The sequence below is a fragment of the Peromyscus eremicus genome, chromosome 8a, assembly GCF_949786415.1.
Source record: "Peromyscus eremicus chromosome 8a, PerEre_H2_v1, whole genome shotgun sequence".
Taxonomy (NCBI): domain Eukaryota; kingdom Metazoa; phylum Chordata; class Mammalia; order Rodentia; family Cricetidae; genus Peromyscus; species Peromyscus eremicus.
This window is the reverse complement of record NC_081423.1, coordinates 49,001,436-49,023,601: the sequence shown is the minus strand read 5'-3', so window position 1 is coordinate 49,023,601 and position 22,166 is coordinate 49,001,436. Positions and strand designations below refer to the sequence as shown.

The window sequence follows — 22,166 nt, the reverse complement described above, 5'->3', positions numbered from 1 at the left end:
TTGAATGTAAGGAAGATCTGAAATATAGAATTTTTGCATAATGTTTTATATGGAAATGGTTTACAGTTTGCCAAGCTCTCTTTCCCCACATATAAATATGTGAATGTATGCATGTGTGCATGTGTGTGTTGTACACTTGCATGCTTGCTGAACCATTTTATTCTAAACACTCAGGTGTCCCTTTCCCAAGATGTACATTCTTTTACATGAACACAGTAACATTAACATGAATAAAATAGTCAAGAATTTTGTTTTATTACATTGGCAATACTTACATTTCCTAAATATCTAAAAAATAGTCACCTTAAAATGATGCCTCATTTTCAGCTTTTGCATTCTTTATTTTAGTCTGAGCTGGCCTGGACCATTCCCTTTTTTTTTTTTTTTTTTTCCCTCCGTGGGATTGACCTTTTTGGAAGTAGCTTTAGAAGTTTGCATTCTTTGTGAGTCAGGTTCTCCCAGGTGATTAGATTCAGACCATAGATTGTTTTAGGATGCCAACTTCATAGATGTTGTTTGCTTTATATTGCACCATATGACAAAGCACATCATGTTGACTACTTAAAACACTTGAAAGACCATGGGAACAGTTGCAAAATAGTGTCCTCTTTCTTTGATTTCTTTTTTCTTCTCTTGAACACACCTGATGATCTAAATTCCAGAAGATACCTCATCTTTCTATTACCCTCCAACACAGTGACTTCTAGAAAGTTACTTCAGGGGCTGGAGAGATAGGTTAAAAGCATTTGTTGCTCTTCCAGAAGACCCAAGTTTCATTTAAATTTAAATTTAATTCTCAGCTCTCATGTTGGGTGGCTTACAACTTCAGCCCCATGGGATCGGATACCTTGGTCTCTGTGAACACCCACATACACAAGGCATATGCACACAGATATGCACATACACAGAGATACAAAATACATGAATAAAATCACCTCAGCTTCCTTTTTATGTCTTTTCCTCTTGTGTGTCTTCTTGTATAATAGACACCTTTCCATACAGTATATAAAATGGTGCTAGATCATTGGTGAAAGAAAGGATACACTTTAAAGAAGTACTTTTTGAAATATATTATTATTAAAGCTTTTCTCTCTGTTCTGCCAGTGTTTACTTCATAAATTGCATGGCCCTACTATTTGGTGTATAGTGTATCTGTTATATCTTCTTTAAGAGTTCACTCTCCCTATTCATTTAACTATTTTTGTTCTCAGTGGTATTCATAGAGTTTAGTATGAAATCATTTAAACTCCCAAAGAGTTCATGGGTTTGGCCAGTAGTGGCACATACCTTTAATCCCAGTGCTCAGGAGGCAGAGGCAGAGTCAGGCAAATCTCTGTGAATTTGAGGCCAGCCTGGTCTACATAGTAAGTTCCAGGATAGCTACAGCTGCATGGTAAGACCTTGTCTCAAAAAACCAACCAACCAGACAAAAAGAATTCATGGGTTTGGATACTATTACTGAGAATGGAATGAACATTTTTTTTAACATTTCACTGTTGTTATGTGGAAATACCAATAGTTGGCTTATGTTGGCACTGTATCTTGGTGACCTTGCTAATTTAGTATCCTCTGGTAGTTTTAATAGGGATTTCCTGTTTAGAGAGAGTTGTAGAAATTTAAATGTCTCAGAATAAGAGTACCACCTCTACCTTGATTTTGTTGCCCTAGCTGGAACCCAGTGCTGAAATAGCAGGGGTGGACATTTCCATTAGAAAGTGTTGTCTACAGAATTAACTCCAGGTTGCTTTGAATTTCTTTGATGAAATGAGCACTTTTATCTATTCTTAATATGCTAAGACTTGTTGCTATTGTTGCTATTATTACTGGGTTTCATTTGAGTTTTGTCAGAAGCTAAAGTTATTGGTCATACAGATTTTCCCCATTATATGAATATGTATTTCATTCATGTTACGTATATAAGACTCATATGCATTCCTGAGACAGAACACACTAGTTCTAATGCATTAGCTCTTTTGTGGTTGGGTTGGATTTACTCATGTTGCTAGTGAGTTCTGTACCTTTGTGTAGGGAGACATTGTCTTGCACTGTCTGTGTCAGGTTTTCCTAAGAGCTTTTAGTGGCCTCTTGTTTTAGTGGCCTCTTGGAATGAGTTTGAAACCCTTTCTTTCTTTCTTTCTTTCTTTCTTTCTTTCTTTCTTTCTTTCTTTCTTTCTTTCTTTCTTTCTTTCTTTCTTTCTTTCTTTCTTTTTCTTCCTTCCTTGCTCCCTTGCTTCATTCCTTCCTTCCTTCCTTCCTTCCTTCCTTCCTTCCTTCCTCCCTCCCTCCCTCCCTCCCTCCCTCCCTCCCTCCCTCCCTCCTTTCCTTCCTTCCTTCCTCCCTCCCTCCCTCCTTTCCTTCCTTCCTTCCTTCCTTCCTTCCTTCCTTCCTTCCTTCCTTCTTTTTGTCTTTTGAAATAAAATTTGTATAGGATGGCTGGTATTTCTTCCTTGCAGATTTGAAAGGGCTCAGTGAACCCATCTTAATGTGAGCCTGTTTCTGGGAAGGTGGGTTTTTTGTTCATTGTTTTTCCATTTTTCTTTTAAGACAGTGTCTTTCACTGTAGTCCAGACTATCCTGGTACCTGCTGTACAGTCCAAGCTTACCTTGAACTTACGATAATTCTCTTGCCTTGGCCTCCCCAGTATTAGGATTATAGGTGTGAGCATGACTTTGTCATTAAAAAATATACTTCTAAGGTTATTTGTATTTCTTTATTGTCTTGATAGGTTTTCATTTTCCTTTTAAAAATATATTTTTGTTATTTCTCTTAGAACTTCATAGTGCTTTGGATCATATTCACCCCTCTATCTTCCCCCAGTTCCTCTTGGACCCACTCTCTTACCCCCCTGAACTTCAGATCCTTTTTCCTTAAATGGCTCACCAAGTCCAATTTGTGCTGACCGTATCCTCCTCGATGTGCAGCCATCCATCCACTGGAGTGCGGCTGGCCTGTCAGGGCCACACCCCTCAAAGACCTGTCCTTCTCTCCTCCTAGTAGCCAGCAGCTGTCACTAGCCCCTCAGTTCCACATGAAGGCTTATATGGCACCTCTCCCATCTCCTATCATATCTGTTTGTTTCTTTCAGGTGAATAGGACTTCCTAGACTTCAATCTTACTTAGAAATGTCAAGGCTTTCTCGTTCTCTTGGTCTGCTTAGCTCTGGCCTTCACTGTGTGATTTTGCTGTTGCCCAAGAAGTGCTGTGGCTTTGTTGACTTTTTTTTTTTATTTCTATTTCATTTAACTCACTGTCTTTGCTACTTCCTGATGCTCAGTTCCTTGGGTCTGATTTCTTCTTTTTGAGGTTATTGTTGCTGTTGTGTTTGTTTGGTGTTTGGTTTTCTAGTTCCTTAATCTGTACAGCTGGGTTGTGATCTGAGACATCTTCTCCATTATTTGCTTTAAGGAGATGATTTCCCTCCGAGTAAGACTCAGCCACATCCTGCAATGCGTGCTAAGCTGGAATCTCGTTTTTATGTAGTTCAAAATAGATTGTTACTGCTTCTTGAGACTCCTTTAATCCACATGTTACTTAGGATGTTTTTTGTTCCTCTCTAAATATTTGGTGATATTCAGAGATAGGGTTAGGGTTTGAAGGTACTCATGATTTCTAGTTTATCTCATCATCTCAGCATGTGCTATGCATTGCCGTTCTACATAAGAAGGTATGTGTCATGCCTCAGAACACTAGGTCTGTACTAGTGAGGATTAGTGATGCTGGGACAATGTTTTCTCCTGTGATTGAATAGTTAGTGTTTTTATGTAGTATGTATCATTTTCAGTAAAATAATGGTATTATAACAAAAATGTAAATAGCTTTCAATGAATATTGTTGCAGCACAGTACTTGTTTTCAAATTAAAATGCATTTGTCTCCAAATTAGTGGTATAGTACAACTATCACACTTTTGAGATGTTTCTTTTAGTAGCAGTTACTGTCAGTCTTTAGGAACAACCCATTGTTAACTCCGAGCCACTGATATACTCTCTTGCTGTTCCTCTGCATCCATTGACACACTCTGTAAAAATGGCACCTAATTTCAAGGACTTAGAAAAATGTTCCCTTCATAGAAGTTACTAAAATTTTTGTTTGTTTGTTCTACTGTTCATAGATGATATATTATATGATGTGCTTTAATTTGGCTAAAATGATTCATAGGCATGTATCTTTAAAGGTAATTCAAGTAATAAATTTAACCTTATTGAGAAGAATTAAAGGGTGAGATAGTACAGTGATGACAGTTCCTGCTTTGCTTTTTTTTATCTCAAGTACGTTGTGATCTGTCTTACCCATTGAGCAAAGGCTGAGAGAATCAGAATGCTGCCATTGCCTTCCTCCTGCTCCTTCCCATTTACCCTCATTTGCTTCAGCTTTGCCGGTGCTTGAGTATTTAGGGGAGAAATTCAGAAGGACTGTTTTATAGTCCCTGTGTTAGTTAGGGTTACTAGTGCTGTGTTGAAACACTATGACCAAAAGCAAGTAGGTGAGGAAAGGGTTTATTCACTTCCACATCGATGTTCATTGCTGAAGGAAGTCAGGACAGGAACTCAAACAGGGCAGGAACCTAGAGGCAGGAGCTGATGCAGAGGCCATGAGGAGTGCTTACTGGCTTGTTCCCCATAGCTTGCTCAGCCTGCCTTATAGAACCCAGGACCACCAGCCCAAGGATGGCACCACCCACCATGGGCTGGGCCCTCCCCCCTTGATCACTAATTAAGAAAATGCCCGATCTTATGGAGGCATTTTTCGACTGAGGCTCCCTTCTCTCTAATAACTCTAGCTTGTGTCAAGATGACATTAGACTAGCCAGCACAAACTTTCTGACATAACCACTGAGCTCAGTGCAGTCTTTTGCTGGTTGTTTCTAACACAGTGATGTTTCCCTGTTACTCCCAAAATGGCCTTGGACATGAATTCTTCTAGGAAGATGCTGAGGTTTTTGTCTCCCTTCCCAGCTACTGCTTTCATTCACCTGCTTCTTTAGGATTCACATTATAAATGACTTTGACTTCTCTTTGTATTCCAGCCTGAAAGAATAGACCCAAGTGCGTCACGACAAGGATATGATGTCCGCTCTGATGTCTGGAGTTTGGGGATCACATTGGTATGTTTCTGCTGGCACAGCTTTGTCATAGTAATGTAACAATAAGAGATAAAGAGGTAAAAAAAATGTTGAAAAGGGGTGATGAGAAACTTCATGATTTGTAACAAGCAGAAACTCTTCATTTTTACCTAGAGACACTATTGAAATTTTGGTTTAATTTTAAATGTATCTGCCTTAGTTTGGAGTGCTTTAGCAAAATACTGTAAGATGGTTATCTTAGTAAGACTGGGAATGTATTTCTTGCAGTTCTGGAGACTTGGAAGTCCGAGATCAAGGGTTTGACATACTTTAGACAGTGAGCTGATGTCTTTCTTGTTCTCACATAGCAAAGGGGTGAGGGACATGGCTGTCTAAGGTCTGTCTTGTAAGTTCACTAATCCTGTTTGCGAGGCCAAGCTCTCTGGTGACCTAGTCACTTCCTCAAGCCCTCTCTCGTGAGGCTGTCACCTTGGGTCTTGGCTTCTACATAAGGACTTTGAGGGGACATAGTCTAAGCCGTACTCTTTTATGTACTCATTTCTTCTTCTCCAAAGTTGATTTTCTTGTGTTTGTTCTAGACCATGCTAGGATTGTTGTTGTTGTTTCTGGTTTTGAATGGCTTCTGTAGCTTCTACATTATCTGTGAAGTTTCACATGGGTTCTATGAGGTAGACAATGTAAAATGCCTTTGCTTACATTTTCCTCCCATTTTCAATTTGAGCCAAGACCCCCTTAGTTCAGATTTAAAGTAACAGGCTTTTTGTAGCTCACCAGTCTCATCTTTTAAAATTGGAATTTCTTCCTGTAATCAGAGTGACATATCCTTTTTAACTTTGGTGAGAACTGTTGACAGACTAATGGATTCTCTCCTATAGAGGGGAGACTCTGTAGTTTGCCTCTGCAGGTCTACATCTGTCTCCTCTTTTTCTCATCATGAAACCAGTCACAGATTATAGTCAGACCTGTTGCTCCCACTTAGGGGATGTTTTGCATGTAATTCATACTTTAAATTCAGAAATGCCTGCCTAGTACCTCCCTGAGTAAAAAAGCCTGGCATAATGGCTGCATTTGTGATGCTGGAGTTGAGAAGGCAGGACCAGGTGAATCCTTGAAGTTTGCTGGCCAGCTAGTCTAGCCTTCTTGGTCAATTCTTGGTCACAGAGAGACCCTGTCTCTAAAAACCAAGATGGGTGAAGCCTGAGGAACAATATTCAAAGTTGTCCTGTACCCTCCACACACCTGTGTGTGAATGTACGTACACAACCATGTCCATGTGCACCTGTGTACACACAGATATACTCATGTGTACCTACACACACACACACACACACACACACACACACACACACACACGTGCATGCGCGTGTAAACAAACCCTTGTGCACTTGTGTACATACACCCAGAGCAGTTATGCACTTCCTTACTAAAGAGAAATGTCTCTAAAAGTTGCTTTTGTTTTGTTTGGTTGGGAAGGAAGAGTGGCAGTTGTACCAAGGCCTTAGGCATAGTAGGTGAGAGTTCTGTCACTGGATGACAGACACCCCACACCTGTGAAGGTTGTAGTAGAGGAACATTTCCACAGGTTCCATTAAGCTGCCTCAGCAGAGCTTTGTTTAGAAACAGAGTGTTTCAGTACGTAGAATCTTCTCATTGCTGACTTTCCTAGGATAATCTTAAAGTAAGTAGTTTTTCTCCATAGAACACACAGACTTCTTATCCAGCCTGTCCTCCAGAGTGAGCATAGGGAGGTTATTCCTCATGGGTAAGGGTTAGCCTTTCAAAGCGGTTTTCAGCTTTACTGAAAAGAAACTTCAGCCAAAGCTGTGACCCTGCCCTCCCCCATGTATGCCTGCGTGTCGGCTTCTCACTTCTCTGTGTACCAGTGTCTAAGTGGAGACACCAGTGAGCTGACAGCTGTTCTGAGAGAAAGTGGAACTGATTGTCTAAGAATGCTCCTTCTTAGGAACCATTCTCTGTACAAGTTTGGAGCCTCAGCCTCATCTCTCAGTCTTTTATCAAAGCACATAAATTTGTTAGCAAATGTTTTAGGGCCATAGTACTCTTTAGATATGTATTGTGTCTTTGATGACATTGGTGTGTGCCCTTTATTGGGTCTTCAAACCTGACTTGGTTTCTTCAGTAATTATAAAGTCTGGCTGCAGTTGAAGTAACTCCAGGATTCGCTTACTGTTGCCTCTGAATTCAGACTGGGTCTTCATTTATTAAATGTTCTTTTTACTTTATAAAGGAATCTGGCCACTTTTTGGACTGAGAACTCCTGTGCAGGTGACTACAGAGTGTGAAATTGTTTGCTGTAGAAGTCTAGACTAAGCCTCTCAGAGCCTTTCATACAGAGATTGGGCCTGCATTATGGAGGTATAATTGACCCTAGATTCAGAGTTTGGCATTAGGCTGTAGTTCAAGTCCTTGAGTTTGGTCGAGGCACACTTCTCTACATTATGTCCTCCACTTAGCCTTAGGATTCAAGGATTCCTCCCTAACTTGACAGAGTTTGAGGGAGGGCTTAAAAGAGTTTCGCTGGATGTTTGGATTGACATCACGCTTTCGGTAGGGAGTAGTAAATCATGCCTAGTGTCTTTGTTTTTGTTCTCTTTAGTACGAGTTGGCCACAGGCCGATTTCCTTATCCAAAGTGGAATAGTGTATTTGATCAGCTAACACAAGTGGTAAAAGGAGACCCTCCACAACTAAGTAATTCTGAAGAAAGGGAGTTCTCCCCCAGTTTCATCAACTTTGTCAACTTGTGGTAAGTACTCTATTCACCAGTGTTCAGACCCATGTGGTGGACCCGTTAGGCAACTTAATCTCAGTTACATGGATACTTTATATAGGGAAAGAGGTCCTTTGTTACATTACCCCTAGCTAGGCCTATGGCTCACTGCTGTGGGGAAATTCCAGCCATCCTGAAGAGGCATCACCCTCTTATTCTACTACAGGTATTGGTGAAAAGCAGCTGTGGGTGCTGGAGAAGCAGCTGCCTCCAAATCACCAGTTCCTGGTATAAGTTACCAGGTTAAATGTCTAGGTGAGATTGGTAATCTTATCATGATGAAGTTGTGCCAGGATCATCCGAATGCTTTTACTACTCATTAACTCACCAGACCAGACTTTAAGGCATGGATCTCTGCTCTGATAAAACCTAGAGTATAGCTGGGTATGGGTAGGAGTAGTAAGGTCAAGCCCAAAGCTTAATTGATTAAAATGTATCCATTGGCTCTTAGTAATCCTGTTCCAAAGAAGGCATGAGCTCCATGTCTGACATGTTGTCCACTCTAGCAGTTCTTTTCTATGTAATAGACACCTAAGAACATATGTGTGTAGGGCGAGGGAGATGGCTCGGTGGGTGAAGCCCTTGCTTTGCAGATAGAACTGCCACTGGAGCTCTCTCTAATCCCAGAAGCCACTGAAAGCCAGGTGGGTAAGGTGGCCTGCTTGTCCTGCCGGCACTTCTCCGTGCAGACAGGACAAACTGGCTAACTAGACAACAGTCAGGGAGCCCTGGATTCAGAGAGAGGTCTTCCTCAATAAATGAAGAAGATAATGATTGAGGAAAAAGTATGTCAACCTCTGCCCTCCACACACAATTGTGTGCACATACACCCACACACATGTGAGCATGCATACATATGTGCGTGCAGACCACAGGCAAAGAATAAATGTATATGGATACGGCTAGTAGTATTATATTCTGTTTTAAATAGCATTTTTAGGTTAGCATTTAGACAGTTTTGATAATTGCTCATTTTATTCAGCATGATTTAAAGATGCCTTATTTACTCTTGAGCATGCTTTTGTTTTTATAGGAATGCCATCTCTCTGTATGTACTCTCTCTGGGTTTTATAAGACTTCTAGTGCAGGCTCTAACATTGTCCTCTTTCTGAGTAATGAGAAAACATTTGGTGACTGGAGTTTTCAAGTCTCTTTCATCTTCTCTGACCAAATTCTGCCTCTTGTGATCTTTCAGAAAGGGAAAAGAGTGCCTCAAGAACTAGATAGAAGAAAGCTTGTGGATGACAATTGGCTGGTTCCCTCTCCTCACTGAAAAGCAGTCTGTTCTTTACCAATCTGCACATATTATATGCAGTTGTATAACTCCATAAACTTGACCTTTCTATGTATTCCATTTTAATGAATACTTGCTTAAAGAATCTAACATGTATCACAGAGTCTTTATTTTTAAATTTTTATGTATGTGTTGTGTGCCAGAGCACACATGTGGAGGTCAGAGAACAACTTTTGGGAGTTCATTCTCACCTTCTACCTTGCTTTGTGAAATGGGTCTCATGTTTCTGCCACTGTGTGCTGTATTCCAGGCTGCCTGGTCCACAGACTGCCTCTGTGTCCCATCTCTTAGGAGTATAGGGATTGCACATGTACGCTACTGCATCTGACTTTTTACCTGGCTTCTAGAGATCTGAATTGAAGGCAGCATGCTTTCAGGACACTGCTTTCCCCCATTGAGTGATTTCCCTAGCTCTGCTTTGTTTTGGTTCCTAGACCTCCTCTGTGGTTTTATTTATTTATATTTATATTTATATTTATATATATATATATATATGTGTGTGTGTGTGTGTGTGTGTGTGTGTGTGTGTGTGTGTGTGTGTATGTGTGTGTGTGTGTTGCTTATGTTACATTTTCTCCTTGTTTTCCTCTGTGCCACAGTAGGCAGCAGTGGTGAATATGTGTCCCGTGTTTTTTGTTTCTTAGTATGTCAAAATTGCTGTCTAAATAATTATATCTACAGTTGAAGGATATCTGCCCTCATAAGAGCTTTGTTTAAAGCCTTATATAACCCAGGCTAGCCTTGAACTTTATATATAGCCAAAGATGACCTTGACCTGGTTCTGCCTTTCATTTGTAAAAAGCAAAATAATTGGATCAATGTGACTTCATCTTAACACTGTTACTTTCATGTTATTTTAGCCTTACAAAGGACGAATCCAAAAGGCCAAAGTATAAAGAGCTTCTGGTGAGTATGGACCCCATAGTTAGTTCACTAAGCAGCATACGTCTCCATAGAAAGGCTTGGCCTTGTAGAGTGTTTCAGACAACAGACTTTACTCAGAGAAAACTTGATGGTTATAATTTTCCTTATAATTTACTAGCTCATTTCTCATAAAAAGAATTTACACTTAACATGTCAGAAAATTCCCCTAAAGCATTTCATTGCATAGTCTTTAGTATATGTAAGAAAGTCAGTGGGAACTTCATTCATTGTGCATACTCTCCTTCTGCTAATGTGCATCACTCTGCCAGAGAAGTTCTCCTTCATCTCATGAGAAGCATTCTCTTTGTGTGGCTTTCCTCTGAGCAGAGAAGCAAGTATTGTCTGTGGTCCAATGATGTGGAAATGTTTTAAGACAAGGTTAGATTGCTTATCACACTTAGGGTTTTCCAAGGCTGTCAAGCCAAACTTGTGGTCAACCCAGCAATGACTATAAAGATACTCAGGTGCTATAACCAGAGAAATTGTAGGAAAAAACGTTGTTTATGGTGACAGAGGACAAAAAGGGCTTGATGAAGCAGACTCCAGGCTATGGGCTCTGGAAAACACAGGGAAAGTCTCTTTTGCCCTCTTTTTGAGTAGAAATCAGAAGGTTTGGAACTGAAAAGCCCTTTGAAAGATCCTTATAAGCTGCCAATGGGGGAAGTAGAGGTTTGTGATCTGCTCTGGTGTCCTGAGAAGCTAGACTGAGAGGCCCATCGTCCTTGGCTCTCACGTGGTTCTTGCATGCTGAGGGACAAACAACTCCGTTCTCTTCCCCAGTGAATACTATCTGTATGCAGCGAAGTTTTGAGACCTCACTGCCAGGATGGAACCTCCAGATGGGAACCTAGTATGTCACATCTAGGGTGTCCACATCCACTGAAATGTGCATGTGATAAATGCCTCTCCTATGATATGCTGAAGCTGTATGTGGGTGGGAGCTTTTAGTTCTGTGCTATATAGAAACTGAGAAAGGTTAAGTTAGGGCTCTAATATAAATGTTTGATGCTTTTCTCTGTTCAATTTTCTTGCAGAAACATCCCTTTATTTTGATGTATGAAGAACGTACTGTCGAGGTCGCATGCTATGTTTGTAAAATCCTGGATCAGATGCCAGCTACTCCCAGCTCTCCCATGTATGTCGACTGATACCGCTGCTACATCAGACTTCAGAAAAAAGGGCTGAGAGGAAGCAAGACGTAAAGAGTTTTCATCCTGTATCACAGTGTTTTTATTGCTCGCCCAGACACCATGTGCAATAAGATTGGTGTTCGTTTCCATCATGTCTGTATACTTCTGTCACCTAGAATGTGCATCCCTGTAATTCCTGACTGATCACAGTGTTAGTGCTGGTCAGAGACCTCATCCTGCTCTTTTGTGATGAACATATTCATGACGTGTGGAAGTCAGTACGATCAAGTTGTTGACTGTGATTAGATCACACCTTAAATTCATTTCTAGACTCGAAACCTGGAGACGCAGCTACTGGAATGGTGTTTCGTCAGACTTCCAACGCCTGGAAGGACACAGTGATGGATGTACTGTCTGAACATAGAGACTTGGGCTTGAGTGAGAAGAGCTTGCACAGCCAGTGAGACACATTGCCTTCTGGAGCTGGGAGACAAAGGAGGGATTTCCTTTTTTTCACCAAGTGCAATAGATTTCCTGATCTGATATTCTGTTGCTTTACAGTCACAGTTGATGTTTGGGGATCAATGTGCTCAGCCAAATTTCCTGTTCAAAATAATCATGTTAAATTAGAATGAATCTATCTTTACCAAAAACCTTGTTGCTTTCAGAGAGGTGAACATTAAAATACTGAGACGGGACAGAATGTGTTCTTTGTCCTTTTCCAGCCCTGCTCTTCACTGGGAAGGTACAGGAGACTGCCACTTGTCATAGAAGGGTGCTGCCAACTTGATGCTCTGCCTGCCACCGACTGCCAGGACTGAACGAAGGAAACAGTACTGAGGGCAAAGTTTACAGATGTTTTTGATTCTGGGATCTTCTCCAGAACAGTGTGGAGCAGCTATAGATTTTCCCTTGGCCCCAAGCCTGGTACTTGAGCCATTATAACTCACTAACAGGGAGAAGTAGCTAGTAGCAATGTGCCTTGATGATTAGATGAAGATTCCTGAAGGCAGCAAAACACCAAATCACAATTCTCTGCTTCTTGCCAGCATGGGCCAGGTCTTCAGTTTCTAATTCTTTCCCTTCCCCATAATCTGTTGTCACCACAGGTTGACTTTTGCTCAATCCAGTATTTCCCCTTGTTTTTTACATTTGGAACCCTAACATAACCAGGGATGCTACTTACCAAGGACTTGTAGCCCTGAATCTCCCCTGTGCTCTAACGTTTGAAAAGCCGAGACAGCCGGCCTCAGTTGATATGGTAGGTAAGAAAGAGGCAGTCTGTTGGAGAGGCACATTTGAGCGGAATGAAGATCTGAAATGGCAGCCTTTCAGATAGGCGTGTCGCCTGTTGGGGCCTCTACCAGTTCACTGTCTCCCTTGGATGTGGAATTTTACCCATCTTCCCCCCACCCCCCAATTAAAACATAAAGGAAGCTGCTTCATCTCATGTGCTGCTCGTCCTCACTTACCCTTTAGCCAGGCACTGAGCATCAGGTTTTGCATAGCAGTTAGTCAGCACTAGAAGGTGCCCTGAGACGCAGGTGATGCCCTTACAGAATCAAGCCCTGGTAGGTACTGCCGTGTCTCCCAGAGTGGCACTCATCAATGCTATAAAACAATAAAGGGAGAATGGTGCTGTTCAAAGTTACATCCCTATTCATTGCAGAATTTAAAAATGGTTTATCTCTTGGTCCACTTGCCTAATTTCCCCATTTTCTACCCCTGGCCCCCTAACCCTTAGGTTCTCTTGAGTTTCACTAGGAGACATTACTGGATGTCTTCCTTAAGCTGTACCAAGCCATCGTCCTCCATTGCTCCCAGGACTCAAGAGGAATTTGTTTCTCTGCTGTCAGCTTCCTGTCTGGCTTAGTATAGCCTCACTCTGCCGTTATGCAAATGGAGATCAAAGCAATTCTGACTGTCCAGGAGCTATCTCACTTTCTGCTGTGTGGGTGACCACATAAAAAAAGGCAATTTTAGTGTATTAATCATAGATTATTATAAACTATAAACTTAAGGGCAAGGAGTTTATTACAATGTATCTTTATTAAAACAAAAGGGTGTATAGTGTTCACAAACTGTGAAAATAGTGTAAGAACTGTACATTGTGAGCTCTGGTTATTTTTCTCTTGTACCATATGAAAGTATATAAAAAAATATCAAAAAAGCTGATGTGCAGGGATTTTGCCTTATTTGTCTGTAAAAATGTAGCTCAGTAACATAACTGCTTCTTGGAGCTTTGGAATATTTTATCCTGTATTCTTGTTTGAATCCCTCCTCTATTTAAGACATAGCCATGGAATCCACATGTTTATGGAATAGTCTACCTTTTGCCTGCAGGTCAGTTGTAATAAATCTAGGATGTGATAATGACCTTGTAATTTGATTTTCTGCAGTCATACCCTGAGAAAGTTAAAAAAAAAATGACATTAAATTATCTGTGCATTTCATATGGAGGGACATTTTCTCCTTCCAGAAGTTTCTGGCTCTTTTCTTTTTCCTCCTCTTTCAATGCTTGTCTTTGAGGTAACAATGTGGCACAGCTTGCTTTTTCTTTCAGCAGCTGTGCTGCATTCTTTTCAAGCTTGTGCTTGGTTGCTTACTGAACCTACCTTGCTGCAGAATGCTGCCAGAAGCAGGTGCAGTTCTATCTGTATCAGAGTTGACAGGTGTGACCCTAAGCCATGTTACCAGCCAGGCTCCTGGTGCTGAGACTCCCAGGTGAGAGGTTAGTTGTAATCTCACTACTACCTGGAGAAGAGAGCAGGGTAAGGGGACTTGCAGTTTAAAAAGAGTTACAGGGGTCGTGCCTGGGGAGCTTATGGGGTGGGGGGGGGGGGTGTGGTAATGAAGGTGAACAAAAAGCCACAGGAGCCTGGAAATGGCGGGAAGCATTTCTAGGTGCTGAATTTTTCTGTCATGTTACCACAGGAGTCAGTGCCTACTTGATCATAGTAGTTCAGCACTGTGTCCTGTGTCCTCCCATGTCTGCTCCTCATCTAAATGTCAGCTGCTGAGGGAAACAATACCTCAGAGTTTCACATTCCACTTGACCTCAGGGTGGCAGGAGGGACAGAGTGCACTCCAGGTTTCATAGAACTCTACGTTATGTTTGTTCATCTCTTGATTCTGAGTGCAGCCCACCAAAATCAGGTGGTAGGACAGTCGCACTTTCTGGACAGGAGAAATAAAAGGAGTTGGAGAAGTTCTAGCTCAGGTAATAGTAGTGAACAGAGAGCTGGGAGACTCAAACCCAAGATTATAAAACAAATGTTAATTTAAAGCCGCTACCTGGGGCAGGCAAGATGGCTCAGTAGACAGAGGAACTCACCACCAAGCCCGATGACCTGAATTCAGTCTCCAGAACCAACTCCTGCAAATTGTCCTCTGACCTCCACAGTGGCACAGGCCCCCACCCCCATACTACTAAAAACCGCACTACCTTGAAAGAAGTGTGCCACTGAAGAGTAGTTGGAGGTCCTGTGCTTGTAAACCTCCCCAGGACCTGCTCTGTTGTGGAAATGAGTTGAAGGTGGAGGTTCTGTGGGCTTAGTGGATTTGGTCATGCATACGTGGGCAGGTATAAGGTTATCTGAGAATTCTGGGTCCTTATATTACGTACAGCACTTAGGGGGTTCAGTGTAAGAGATTGCCTTTCACTAGCATGACCTGCAGAAGAGGAACTTCAAGCTGTCCTTTGAGAGGTTGGATTGATAACTACCCGGCTGTGCAGCTGCAAGGTGGAGAATACAGACACCGGCCGTGAGGGCACGTTTGCAATCCTGGCTGCTGCCCAGCCTATTTGGAAGGCCTAGCAGTGGTTTATCCCTGGTTCTTAGCCAGTTACCTTTTTGATATTTTACATCAGACAAGTCAGCCATTGTTTAGTACAGTCAAGCTCTGTGTAAGTCTGAGGCAGCAATACCATCCTTCCCTGTCTACCACTTATAAGGACTGAAAACTACAGGTCCTGCCCCACAGTTCTTACCTACATAGGTAGAAATTTTACAAGCAGACAGCAGTTTGCATAATGATTACTGTGACTGTTTAATTGATAATTTAAAACAGTGTCAGTGCTGGGGGGATGGCTCAGTCATTGAAGGCCTTGCTTGCCAAGTATGAGGACCTAAGTTTGACTTTCTAGATCCCATGTTAGAAAAAAAGACTCAAGTGCAGCACACACATCTGTTCTTGGGGTGCTGGAAGGGAGGAGATAAATGAGTGTGAAGAGTATTGAGGAAGACATCTTGTGTCAACCTTGGCAGCCTCCACATATGTGTGTGTACGTGCGCTCAGAGAGACACACACACACAGAATAGCATAAATCTATTTTAACATACCTGAAAAAATGTATAGAACACCAGTGATCCTCATGGTCTCAAGATCTGAGGTGCGCTGGATGTGGTAGTACTATCACTGAGGAGACTGAAGCAGGAGGATCTTAAGTTCAAGGCCAGCCTAGATTATTGGCTAAGCCTGTCTCCAGGAAATGTGAAATAAGACTTTCTGGTACTCATTAACAGCCATTATATAAGCATGTCGCTTCTTGTTTATCTGGTTTTTTTTAATGTTTGTATTCCACCTTTTGTAACTGTTGACCTGCGTGTGTTTTAATCTCTCGAAACCTCAAGGCTCTGGGCCCTGACCTTACTGATGGTTTGAATAGCTGCCAGACCTTTACATCATTGAATATTTCCACTTCAAGAGTTTGGTTGTTATAGTTCATATCTTTACATCTCGGCCCACTTTCCACCTTTTTTGCATGGCGTGAATGAAGAGATCACTTTATATTTCATACTTTGATCTGTGACATCCCACTGTCCGGGCACCTCCGCTGAGGTCATTCTTTCCTCATCATTGAGCAATTTCATAGCATTTCAATTTCTGTGCTGATTTCTTACCATGTAGACTAGATTTTTTCACGTGGCTATTCTGGGGTTTAGTATATGCACATTAAACGTAATCAACTTCAGGTTTACACTAAATTCCAGTGATTCCTAGAGAGTTTACTTTATGCCTGTTTCCTTTTCTGCTGGGTGGTACATACAGAGTCACACATAGTCATGCATGCACCCCCCACCCCACTCCCACACACACTTCCTAATGTTGGAAATACTGGTTATTTGCCTGTTTCCTTTTAGTAATGAGCTGGATTATTTTCATGAAATTTATTCCTTTCCATCTGCAATCTCTTCTGTTTTCTGAAATCTTTACTATTTTAATACAATTACAGTTCTTCTGTGGAGATGTAGCACAAAATAAGATTATTATCAGATACTTATATTACCGGGCATTAATATAAATGTGATTTTTATGTAGAGAAGCTGAATTTTGATGTTAATCTTCCCTCTGTTCCCTCCCTCACTTCTCCTTTTGCCTCTAATAATCGACTGATAGGTTTCAGGTTTGCATTTAAGTGGTCAAGTCGCCTACAAGTAATACTTTATTTTCTTCTTTAATCATCAGTTTAACTTGCCCAGTGTTGTTACTCTGGCTGTGATCACCAGTACTACAGTGATTAGAAGGGTGATAATGGAGCCAGGGGAGCAAAAAGAGCCCTGATTTCAACATCGAGGAGCAGAGCGCCACTGTCACTCTTGGTTGACTCTGGAGCTGGAAGCAAGAAACCGTTTCTTTACTGTTGTGATACTGGAGGGGTCTTGGGGCTCACTGTAGTGTGATGTCCAGGTTCTTTGTGTCTTAGAGAAAATATTAAAGAAGACACAGTGAATGTATAGCTTCATTTTATTTATTTATTTGTTTGTTTGTTTGTTTGTTTATTTATTTATTTATTTTTGGTTTTTCAAGACAGGGTTTCTCTGTTGCTTTGGAGCCTATCCTGGAACTCACTCTGTAGACCAGTCTGACCTTGAACTCAGAGATCCACCTGCCTCTGCCTCCTGAGTGCTGGGATTAAAGGCGTGCACCACCACCACCCTGCTAAAGTATAGCTTTATTTTTTTTATTTTTTATTTTTATTTATTTATTTATTTATTTATTTATTTATTTATTTATTTATTTATTTGGTTTTTCAAGACAGGGTTTCTCTGTGTAGCTTTGCACCTTTCCTGGATCTCGCTCTGTAGACCAGGCTGGCCTTGAACTCACAGAGATCCACCTGGCTCTGCCTCTCGAGTGCTGGGATTAAAGGCATGCACTGCCGCCGCCGCCGCTGCCGCCGCTGCCGCAGCCACCACCACCACCCCACCACCACCGGGCAGTATAGCTTTATTAAACATAAGAATAAAGTATAGAATGTTCTTGAATGTGCCCCACAGGATAGGGTGGGAGTGGGATACAGAAAGCACATAGCTCAAGAGCCCTGAGTCCTTTTCTGGGCTTCTTTTTAATGAGCCCAGTTGGAGGGAGGAGCCAATCTTGGAGCAGGAATGGGTTTGGATCCTGACCCTGACTGTAAATTTTATTTTAGATGCCCCACTATGCACACATGAGTTGGAATTTTCCTGACAGGCCACTTCAAGGAAAATTGGCTTTCACTGTGCTTGTCTACTATACTGGTCCGAACTGGCCTTTTCTATATCTCCTACTAAGACATGCCTGACCACACATTACCCACAGGAGGAGAAATTTTTTTTGCAGGGTCGATGCTTTAGGTCACTGAGATGTCCTTACACTTATTTGCCTCTGTTGTAAGCCTGTTCACTACACTGAAGTGTTTTTTTTTTTTCCAAGAGATGTAAGTGACCAGGAGCCTCCCTTCCAACCTCTGTAGATGAGAACATGCGGCATAGTGAAAACCATATAAAAACACCCACAGTGAAAGGCCAGTGTGGTCGTACGTGCCTGGAACCCCAACATTACAGGTAGAAGCAGGAGGGCCAGGAATTCAAGATCATCCTTGGCTACATAGGAAGATGGAGACCAGCATAGGCCACATGTGACCCTGTCTCAAACAAAAACAGCATCATTCTCCAAGGAAAAGGGCTAACAATGCTTCCTCTTAATATTAGTATGATGCTGGAAATCACAGGCAGTAATTAGGGGAAGAAAAAGCAACTATGTTGAAAATAATATCTCTTTTTAGGTGATATGATCATATATACAAACCCCCAAAAGATTTCACATAAAATCTATTAAAGTTGATAATGGAGTTTATGAAGTTAGTAGGGTACACAATAAGTTACAAGCCTGTAAGATGGCTGGACAAGTGCAGGCACTTGGCCACCAAGCCTAATGACCTGAGTTCATCCCCTAGGACTCATATGGTGGAAGAGCGAACAGAGTGTAGACTACCCTAGCCTCAAACTCACAGAGATCTGCCTGCCTCTGCCTCCCAAGAGCTGGGAATAAAGGCATGAGCTACCATGCCCAGCTTATCTGCATACTTTTAAAAGGAACTACTTAGTTTTTCTCAATTCAATTTGGAGGCACTCTTTGCTAAATATTACAAGCTACCTTCCTTTATTTCCATATATGTAATTCCATTCATAATGTCAACACTCCCCTAAACAGTATAGATTCAAGGCTTTAATCAAGAGATTAAAATCTCAATGGCACTTGTATTTACAAATATAGGCTCAGCAGTTGGGAGCTCCTGATGCTCTTTCAGAGGAACTGAGTTCAGTTCCCAGCACTCTCAGGCAGCTCACAACCACCAGTAGCTGCAGCCAGGGATCTGCTGCCTCTGTCCTCCACAGACATGCATACACATAGCATACACTCACACAGACATGTAAATAAAACCTAAAAGAAAGGTGCAGCCTGAACTCCAGTATCTAGAATGACCCTGAACAGCTGAAACAATTGGTTGAGGGCAGGGGGAAGAATCTAAGAAAAACAGTGGTATATATCTATAATATGTTTATGGATGGACTAGTGTACAAAGTCCAGAAATGTACAATGTACAAATGTGATTTTTTGGTAAGAGACCAGTAAGAAAAGGCAGCCTTAGCTGGTGGTGGTGGTGTATGCCTTTACTCCCAGCACTGGGGAAATAGAGGCAGGCAGATCTCAGTGCATTTGAGGCCAGGAAAAAAGAAAGAAAAGGCAGCCTTTTTAATGATGCTGGGAGAAAATTTCAAAATGTGTATATGATAAAGATGTGCTTGGAGGGGTGGCTCAGTGGTTAAAAGAAATCGCTGCTCTTGGAGGGGACTAGAGGAGTTCTGTTCCAATGCCTCAGTAAGAGGTGCACAACGTCCTGTAACTCCATCTGATGCCCTCTTCTGGCCTCCACAGGCACACATCACTCATGTGTACAAATAACATTGAAATATTGGAATATTTTGAAAAAATTAAAACAAAAGCAATAAGATAACCAACTTGATTAAAAGGAAAAAGACTTTAGAAAAACATTTAGAATATGTGAAGGGTCCAGGAATATAGAAATACAAAATTGTAAACCTAAAAAAAAAAAAAAAAAAAAAAAAAAAGCTGACAGTCATCAGCTCTAAAAGTTAACTTCTAACAATGACTCTCTGCTTACAGCCAGCTCCTCTGTCAACAGCCAGGGGTTAACTTTTAACCCCCTTGCCCCTTATAGCCAACAACTGCCTGGACCAAAGTTAACTTTTATTTATTTATTTATTTATTTATTTATTTATTTATTTATTTATTTGGTCTTTCAAGACTGGGTTTCTCTGTGTAGCTGTGGCACCTGTCCTGGAACTCACTCTGTAACCCAGGCTGGCCTTGAACTCACAGAGATCCACCTGCCTCTGCCTCCTGAGTGCTGGGATTAAAGGCGTGCGCCACCACTGCCCGGCTCCAAAGTTAACTTTTAATAAATGTTTCTAGTGACTTCTAGCATGCATCCCATGTCTGATGTTTCTACATGACTCCTAGAATGTACCCCATGCCTGATTGCTTTCCCCCTTACTATAAAAAGGGGGCCAGAACCCACCTCCATTGCCACAGCCTCAGAATCCCAAACACTGGCTAATAAGCTTCTGTGTCCCACAGTGATTCCTCCCACCCCCTTGTTTTTTTCTGGAATAAAGTGGTTTAATAGACTTTGGTGGTCTGTCCCCCATTATTGCATGACCCTGGACCCAACATATGCAAATCAATTAGAATAGCTACTTATCATAACAAAAGAGCACCAGGAGGGAAATGAACCTATGTGCCTGGGTAAGCATCTGGGAACAAAGCGTGTGGCATGTCCACACAAGTTGAGAATTGTCTGATCCGGCAATTCTGCTTCTGGTTATAAATCCAAAAGAATTAAAAGCAATGTCAGAGCCAGGTGTGGCGATTCCTACCTGCTATCCCCGCACTCAGCAGTATGGGACAGGAGGATCACCATAAGTTTGAGGTTAGCCTGGTTACTTTTCTGTATCAGTTACTTTTCTGCTGATGTAGTAAATTACATAACAAAGGCAACTTATAGAAGGAAGAGCTTATTTTGGCTTGCTGTTCCAGAGGGACATTACAGTGAGCCCCGAAACCCCTCCAGTATTACAACAGTGAAGAAAAGGTCTCCTGCCTCCAGCTCCAGAGTCAACCAACAGTGATAGCCCCTTGGCAGGGAAAGCAGCAGCTAGCCAGGGACCTCCAGCCCCTCCCATGGATTACTAACTTGTTGGACTATGGCAAGTCAATCAAGCCATAGGTTAGGCTATGACAATGAATGCTCCAAGCATTTATTCTTTCCTTCTGAACTGGGATCTACTGAGAAAATGAAGCAGGTTTACAGTGGGACTGGATGATGAAAGGAATGAACGGGGAGTGGAGGTGGGGGTGGGGGAGTGACCTGTAGGATCACATGTAAGCCAGAGCCTGAGGTCAGGAAAAGCGGGATGTGCAGGCCACACGAAAGCCAGTCCAAAGGAGCGGAGGCCATCTGCGAACAGAAAGTATGGGTGGAGAATGCCCAAAGAGAAAGGCAGCTGGTATAGGGAGACAATATGGAGAGCCTGAGGCCTGGATGCCTCCTGCGGAATTCCCTTATCCTCATACTCTTTGAGCATCTTTGAGAACTGCCATGAGTCCCCTCAAAAAACACAGTGTTTGAGTCTGAGACCCAGAACAGTTTGGCTCCCAGTTCTAAGTTTCTTAAACTGCTGGGCTCCCCAGCCAGGATGCTAAACTCTCCTTTCTATATCCACCGGGCAGTTAACATACAAATCAACAGCTCTTTTCAATTCAAGAGGACCTGGAGAGCTCTGGGCTGGCAGGATGTGTGAAGCCAACTGAGGCTTCTCTTCCATTACAAGCAACTGACAGCTCCAGACAACCTAAGAAGCAGCTGCCGACTAGGCTAAAAGGTCAACCTTAGGGAATGGCTTGGGAAGAGAACTCAACACTGGAGGACAGTGTCTTGTCATATCCCACAGAAATTCAGAACGCGAAGAGCACTTTTCACTGACATAAAAACCTAGAAAAAAACAGAGGAAAAGACATGGAATGTGCCAGAAGTGGGTTCCAGGTTCAGTGGCTGGTTAGTTCCTTGTTCTGGGTCACATAACTGAATGTAACCAAAAACAATACCCTCAGCTCAGTGTGGTGTCCATGTCTATAATCCCCAAACTCAGGAAGTTGAGGCAGGAGGATCACCAGTTTGAAGTCATTCTGAACTGCATAGTGAGCCCCTGTTCTGAAAACAGAAGACACAATTGACAGAAAACCAGACAGAAACCACAGACACTCATCCAGACCACCCACAGGCAAACAGTGAAAGGGAGCCAATGTCTGCGTGTGTGTGTGTGTGTGTGTGTGTGTGTGTGTGTGTGTGTGTGTGTATATATGTGTGTGTATGTGTGTTTGTTATTTTAAAATAGGTACTTTTGTTATTTAAATGTATTTATTTTATGTGCATGGGTGTTTTTGTCTCTGTGTGTATCTGTGCAGCAAATGCATGCCTGACACCTGTACAGGTCAGAAAAGGGTGTTAGATACCCTGAGATCCGAGTTACTGATAGTTGTGAGCCACTATGTGGGTGCTCCTGGGCCCTCTGCAAGAACGAGTGCTCTTAACCACTGA

General features: G+C 42.0%; 1 protein-coding gene across 2 annotated transcripts in view; it reads left to right on the top strand.

The window, feature by feature from the left end:
• The window catches only part of Map2k4 (mitogen-activated protein kinase kinase 4), a 95,354-nt gene extending 83,539 nt beyond the window's left edge, over positions 1-11,815 (top strand). For both annotated transcript variants that reach the window (XM_059270924.1, XM_059270923.1), the window contains 4 exons: positions 5,027-5,104; positions 7,701-7,849; positions 10,028-10,073; positions 11,126-11,815. In XM_059270924.1, coding sequence (XP_059126907.1) covers positions 5,027-5,104; positions 7,701-7,849; positions 10,028-10,073; positions 11,126-11,239 — 387 coding nt within the window. In that variant the 3' untranslated portion in view covers positions 11,240-11,815. The remainder of the gene's footprint in view (positions 1-5,026; positions 5,105-7,700; positions 7,850-10,027; positions 10,074-11,125) is intronic.
• Positions 11,816-22,166: the final 10,351 nt, after the last annotated feature.